General features: G+C 39.4%; 1 protein-coding gene across 2 annotated transcripts; it reads right to left on the bottom strand.

The window, feature by feature from the left end:
• Positions 1-3,092: 3,092 nt before the first annotated feature.
• On the bottom strand, positions 3,093-6,168 carry LOC137747063 (scarecrow-like protein 6). 2 transcript variants are annotated; one of them, XM_068487068.1, is made up of 2 exons: positions 3,941-6,168; positions 3,093-3,727 (listed from the first exon to the last, which is right to left on the bottom strand). In XM_068487068.1, exons 1-2 carry the CDS (start codon positions 5,558-5,560, stop codon positions 3,314-3,316), a joined length of 2,034 nt encoding a protein of 677 aa, XP_068343169.1. In that variant the 5' UTR covers positions 5,561-6,168; the 3' UTR covers positions 3,093-3,313. The 2 variants fall into 2 exon arrangements, with proteins under 2 accessions (XP_068343169.1, XP_068343167.1); XM_068487066.1 differs by having other exon boundaries at positions 3,093-6,164.
• Between the last annotated feature and the right edge of the window lie 1,135 nt (positions 6,169-7,303).

Below are 7,303 nucleotides of genomic sequence, written 5' to 3'. Positions count from 1 at the left end.
TTTTGTTTTAATTTGAACATCTTACTAATTGTGAAACAATAAATCCCAACACATGTTTTTGGTAGGTCCCCAGAAAGATGGCGATATTTTAGTACATCTTTGCCGAAGAGATAAAGAATGGTGGATACCTTGCACTGTTTCATTTGTTACGTATTGTATGTTCCCTATTGAAAATATAGGTTTTCGTATGGGCACTCCACATATTTTTTTTTTAACACTCCTCATGTACTAAAAATGATTCACACTTTTAAAATTTAAAATTACCTTAATACACCTCATTTGCTTACGAAAGCCACCATCACACACCCCACTTACTACAAATTTTTAAGATTCAGTATGTCATTTCCAAACTGTGCTATATTTCAGTTGGAAGCTACCAAAACTATGCAAGTTTCCAACAAGTCTACCGAAGGCGTGCATATTTTTAGTAGGCTCCAACCAAATAATACATTCAAGTACAATGTTTCAAATTTTCAGCAGGTATCTATCGAAAAGTTGAAGCTACGGAAATATATTCAAATTTTTAGTAGGTACCTACCCAAAATATGAATCAAGATTTAGGGTTTAACAAGCATAACGACATCATTCAAATTGATGAAAAATGATAAAAGAAAAATTATGAAGTCTTACCTCATGCGAGCCTCCAAATAACTGATTTCATAAACCATTTGTCAAAATCAAGTTTTTTTTCTTTTCATAAAACGTGTTTGTACATTCAATGATTAGTGTTTTGTTCTAAAATTGAGTGAGGAGTGGGTTTGAAAGCTTGAAGAAAATTACTTATCAATCTAGGGTGTATTAAAAAATATTTTATTTTTATTTTTAAATAAACGACCTTTATGAGGTCTAAGTAGTCTTTTCATATTGGGACATATAAGTCATTTAATGTTAAATTTTTAAGTGGGACGCATTCAACAAAATTACATGTGCCAATAAAATAACCCCAAGACCAAATAAAATTGGTTTTATACCATTAGTGAACCCTAGGCTTGCTTGGAATCCTAATGGAAACAAAATACAAAATTAACGAAATTCCAAACACATACTCAAAACTAAAATATGAATTTTACCTAGTGAACAAAGGAATTTGGCTTAAAAAGTTCATATGTCATAGCAACGTGGTGAGTTTGACTTGTGGCATCGTTCTCTGTAAAATGATGTATTACAGGCTTAACGCTTAGACTTTACTACCGATTTTAATGGTGTTCGACTCACATCATATTATCGTCGGTAAATTAGATAATCTAATAAATAGAAAAGTGACCATTAATATATGTCGATAGTTAAAATTATTTATTATCATGAACTAGATTTCCTACTTAGTAAGTGGACAGGCAGTTAAGACTGTAAACCATCTTCAACCCTTGGGGATAAAACTTAAAAATTTTAAACCATAACTAAGAAACTGCTTTTCTCATCTAACCCTTATGACTTAAAATTTTAGCTCAAGATTATTAGATAATGGTATTAGCTTAATTTTTTTTTTTCGGTAACTTTTTTTACTATAAAATTTATGTAGATTATCCTAATTTATTTTTATGAACATTTTAATCTAAAAATAGAGATTAAAATGTTTAAATTCCGATAAGTAATTAAAAATCATACAAATACATAGGTGTGACATCCCACATCGCCCAGGGGGTGATCCTTAAATGTATATTCTCATCCCTACCTAGCACGAGGCCTTTTGGGAGCTCACTGGCTTCGGGTTCCGTAGGAACTCCGAAGTTAAGCGAGAAAGGGGCTAGAGCAATCCCATGATGGGTGACCCACTGGGAAGTTGCTCGTGAGTTCCCAAAAACAAAATCGTGAGGGAATGGTAAGCCCAAAGCGGACAATATCGTACTACGGTGGTGGAGCGGGCTCGGGAAGTGGTCCGCCCCGGGCCAGGATGTGACAATTTGGTATTAGAGCCTAACCCTGGTCGCGAGTGTGCCGACGAGGACGTCGGGCCCCTAAGGGGGGTGGATTGTGACATCCCACATCGCCCAGGAGGGTGATCCTTAAATGTATATTCTCATCCCTACCTAGCACGAGGCATTTTGGGAGCTCACTGGCTTCGGGTTCCGTAGGAACTCCGAAGTTAAGCGAGAAAGGGGCTAGAGCAATCCCATGATGGGTGATCCACTGGGAAGTTGCTCGTGAGTTCTCAAAAACAAAACCGTGAGGGAATGGTAAGTCCAAAGCGGACAATATCGTGCTACGGTGGTGGAGCGGGCTCGGAAAGTGGTCCGTCCCGGGCCAGGATGTGACAATAGGTATTTATAAAGGTTTAAGTGAAATTTGATTCAATGATTTTCTTAAATTATTTTAAACGTTAGATTTAATTTTGGGTCATCAAATATTTTTTTTTTTTTTTTACCATTTGATTTGATCTCATTTGATCACAGTCGTTAGATTATAATTAAAAAAACAAAAAAAAAAGATTTGAAAAATGACAGCTTGATGGGTTCAGAATAATTTAAGCTAGACTTAAATCGTGAAGGAATCTAGCCCAAAAATATATTTTCTCCTCAAGGCTTAATTTAGGCCAATGGTTGAAGATAGTTTGGAGGGGTTTTAAAGCTTATATTCAAGGTTTTAAAAGACGCTAGGCGCTAGTCTGGCGGTGGGCTAGAACCTAGCACCTAGATAGCTAAGTGAGGTCTAGGCGGATTTAAGTAAATCCATTATATTTCGTATAAATAAGTGTTTGTTTATACTTAAAGTACATATAATTTCATTACAAACTACAAAATAAAATAACATATATATTATGAAGTATTGGAACATAATAAAAATATGGGAAACAAGCACATAATGTGTGCTCATTTAAGTATTCAACAAGTCTCTTACAATTTATTAAAGAAAAATAAAATACAAAATTAAAATTATCTATTTTCTTTCTAAATGAATCATAATCCATATATTAACAAGGATGTGAAAAGTAATATCTATTTTTGCTTCTCACATACACCTATCCATTTCCCACCATTGTATCAACTAGATTGAAGACGTCAGTATCCAAAAATTAACAACAGTGAAAAATAAAAATATGTGTGTGAACGGCACTAACGTTAAGAAAAACACCAAAATATATAGATATACCCAAATTCTAAAGTAAGAAACTGAAAATATAAATAAATAAACAAAACCTGTACAAAGCCATTGAGTTACTTTGAATGTTTGGTTTCTTCATTGGAATCAAAAGGCCTACTACAGAACCATAGACAATTAGGGCATAGTTGCAGAATCAAGGAAGAGAACCGAAAGAGTTCCAAATCTAAAGCAGTAAGTTATGAATTGGTGGAACCAACTTCAAAATGCTGGTTCTTCAGCACCTCCAAGCTGAGGCAGAAATGAGATCCTTGCGCTGCCAGCAGAGAACAAGCGAAGACTGTCTCTTCTCGACGTGGAACCCCCCAACCGGAGTCCGCTGCACCAAGTACTCGGCCTGGGACTCGGTGAAATTGCTGAATGTCAATGGTGAGAACCCAGATGACAAAAACAGTGCCCTCCAGGAAGGTGTTCTTTTAGGGGAATGATGGCGGCCTGTTACAATCTTTTCAATGCCTGGTTGGAGCAAGTACCTCTCAATCTTCTGCAGTGCATCTGGGTTTACATTGACAGCATCTATTGATTCAAGCAGGCCGGAGTAAGAGTGGAGGGCTTGGATTATTTGGTGGGGAAATGGAACATCGGTCCGATCACTGCCTCTGTCCAAAGAGACAACAATTCTGGGAGAAAGCTGCTTAACAAAGCGCAAGATCAATGGAAGCAATAAAGGGTTACTCGAAAAGGAGCCAATCGGGAGATTGACAGCAATTGCCACGCGGTCAGAAGCATGAATAGGCAATCCCCACGAACCAGAGTTCAACGACTCAAGGCTCACAAGTTCAAGTTCGAATGCCAAGTTGAGCTCACTAGCAAAGTGTTTGAGGTTTTCTCGAGTGAAACTAACCTCAAATTCATCATGCGCGGAAGACGATATAAATGCAGTGATTTTAAGAGAAGATGCACCCCCATTTCTCAAGGCAACTTCTTGCATGAAAGAAGCCCATTGCCCGCCATAGCCAATATCAAAATCAATAACATGAACACGATTAAAGCCCTCCACGGCTTCAAGGATGGCTTGGTTACAAGTAAAGTTGGCAAATTGGACAACAGGCGAGATTTCAGAGAACGATTTATAAGCACCAATCTTGAAAATGAGGCTAAAAGGCGACAAAGCCGAAGAAGAGTTACTAGAGGTGTTGATGTGAAGGAGCAATTGCAAGGCCTCCTTGAAGTAGAAAGCAGCCCTTGAAAAAGGCTTACCAATGGGAGAGAGCTGGTGATTGAGCCGCGCCAATATCCCTTGCGCGAGTACCGGATTTCCTGTTTCGATCAGCTCTGCTGCATTGAAAAGCTGGTCAATTACTGCTTGCTCAAGCTGCGGCTGCTGGTGGTTCTGGTTCATCATTTCTTTACCGCCCTCTGCCGGGCTCATCATTTTCTCCTTTGCCACCGGCATTGTTGGCCTCTGATGCTGAAGGTGCTGAGGAAGAAACTGAAGCTGCTGCTGCTGTTGCTGAGCCTGAACCAATAGCTCTGACCCGGGATTCAAAAAGGGTGCCCTTTGGACTGGGTAACCGGGTCCAAATCCACCAGAATTGAGCCTTTTCGACGGAGGCGGTGAGAGAAGGTGGTGGTCTTGCAATTGGGCATATGTCAAAGGCATAAACATAGCTGGGTTCTGTGTAGACTCAGCTTGGTTTTGGTTAATTACCATCTGGGGATTGAAAATCTGAGGCTTCTCCTCCAGACCCATGTTCTGTTGCCGCTGAAACATGCCGGAAGACAGCGAAACCGGAAAAGGATTACTCATTGAAGCAGAGAACATTGTAGGGTTTGGTCTCACATTGCTGCTCTGAGTCTCAACATTTGAGGCATTATTACTGAAATTAAAATCAGGACCAGAACTTGCGCGCAGAGAGGGGCTAACCAAACCCCCAAAATGATCATCGGGTTCGAAGCCGCCGCTGTATCCTCCGCCTTGATCCACCACATCCTGAAACCCTCCGCAGCCGAATTCCAAATTTTGGTGGTGATGATCAGAACCGCTTGAACTCTGCAGCAGCGTGTTCAATCCGAGAGAGGGGTCTTCGATGTCACTCATAATCAACCTCAGGATGGACTGCTCTTGACCTGGGGACTCAGACAGAACGCTCTCCCAGTCCTCCATGCCGAGCGACGGCCCGCATTTTTGTTCCTCTAAGGGTGTTTGAGATGGGTTTTCGACCCCCGCCGCAGTGGTTGTGTCTGTCGAGCCACCGCTGGCTCCGCTGCCGTGGGAGGAAGACAGTGTTGAGGAGGATGTGGGCGGGCTTGGGCTTCTTCTGGTGTCGAGAACAGAGGTGGGCTCAGTGCTGCCCACATAGCAATTCTCTTTGCTGCTGTGGTGCCGGTGAATCCACTTTTGCGGCGGCGATGAAAGAAATGAATCTGAAGCAGCAGCAGCAGCAGAAGAAGAAGAAACAAAAGAGAAATCTAGCACCCCCTTCCCTTGAAACTCCTCAAAGGGTAGGGGCATGGCCTTCATCTAACAAAATCAACACTCCTACAAATCTCCTCAAACCAAAAAACACAAAAATCTCCAGTTTTTCTTCAAAACCAACAAAACCCACAACCCCAAAAGCACAAATTACAAATAGGTTGAACTCAAATTTACAACCCCAGAGAGCTCAATGCTAAAATCCCCAAAAACAAAAACTCATTTTTTTTCTGGTTTTTTAGTCCAGATTCTGGGTCAAACAGAGACTACCCAAGTACATGCTCAGCTGTTGAAACGAAATCTCTCAGCACCCAAAAGCACTTTTAGCTGCTGCTGATGCGGCTTCCGCTGTTCTGCTAGCTTAATGGCTTTTGTTGTTGCAGAAAAAGCTTTTGCATTTGAAGCAAACAGGCCTCGGGGCTCAAGACCCACTTTTGGAACCATCTTCTTTCTTCATTTCTTCTGTCTGTGTGGGTTTGGGCGTTTTTGTGGGATTATTTTTTTTATTTTTGCTCGTTCTTTCTCCTCTGCTGCTTCTGGTTTGCCTTGTGCCCTGAGGATTTGAGGGTTTGAGGGGAGTAGTGCTACTTCGTCTTCCTTCTGTTTTCTGCTATGTGGATGCGTGCAACATATAAAAGTGGTAAAGTGCTCTCTCTCTTTCTCTCGTTTTCTAACTTTTGTTTTTTAATTTTTAATTTTTTTATGTGGCTTTTGTCTGTAGATGTAGTTATCTAACTCGCTGCTAAGGACTAGGGTTACTGTCACTCCCTTCAAACCCATTCGCATGCATCACGCGTAAATGGCAACCGCAAACTCTATCAAGCTCACTATTAACCACTTAGTACTACAGTCCAAAAGTTTTAGACTTGATTCTCGTCGAAGGTAAATTTGAATTACATTATTACTTGTCAATTGTAAGGCTAAGCCTACCTTTCCTCTTAACGTAGATAATATCGTTTGTTTAATAAATAAATAAATAAAAAGGGATGTGCTATTCACATACCTCTTAATAATTTATGTCCATTGATCTTCTTCAATTCATATGATTCGACGGCCGAAAATTAAAAAGGTGTGTGAGAAGTAAAATGAGATGCGTGGATGTCACATCCCAAAAAAAATAGTCTTCCCACTTGTTAACGTGTCAATTACTATTCACTCTAAAAATAAAGATATGAAGGTGTGAGAAGTGAAGGTGGTGGTTTGTGTATTACAAATTCAACGGCTACAATTATTATAAATTTTAGAAAGATCCTTTACTTGTAACCGTTGGATTAAAATTCAACTGCCCATGTTAGTAAATCATGAGGATCTCCACCATTTACTTACGAGGGGATCCAATTCTGTCCGATTTAGTTTGCACTCAGGCAAGCCGTCAGGCGGAAGCTGCCAAGATAGTTATCCACCGATATGGGAGGCGTTTTTACTCTTTTTCGTATTTTGGTGTTCGTACAACAGCAAAAGAATATACAAAAAGGAGAACGAAAATGTTCACATAATTAAATGAACTAGACAAAGAGTAATTTTTCATGTTTATCTTGACAAACAAACATTGATCGTTACAAACTAGACAAAATTATGCAGAAAATACTTGAATGAATTTTTGGTCTAGATACAAAAATACTAATAATGGAATAATTGACTTTTTTTTTGCTTGGTTGATATACTTGACTAGAAAATACTGATATTGCATTGAAATCCGACATGAGTTCTAGAAAAAGTAATTATCTATTTTGACTTGTCTTGACATGTAAATTATGCAGAAAATAGTGAAAATAATTAGCAGTTTAGATT

The sequence above is a fragment of the Pyrus communis genome, chromosome 10 (genome assembly GCF_963583255.1).
Source record: "Pyrus communis chromosome 10, drPyrComm1.1, whole genome shotgun sequence".
In the NCBI taxonomy this organism is placed as follows: domain Eukaryota; kingdom Viridiplantae; phylum Streptophyta; class Magnoliopsida; order Rosales; family Rosaceae; genus Pyrus; species Pyrus communis.
Note: the sequence above shows the minus strand (reverse complement) of the source record. Positions and strands in the feature narration are given on the sequence as shown.

Coding starts and splice junctions, on each gene's coding strand:
- LOC137747063 (XM_068487066.1), bottom strand. CDS start 5,560: ATGAAGGCCATGCCCCTACCCTTTGAGGAGTTTCAAGGGAAGGGGGTG.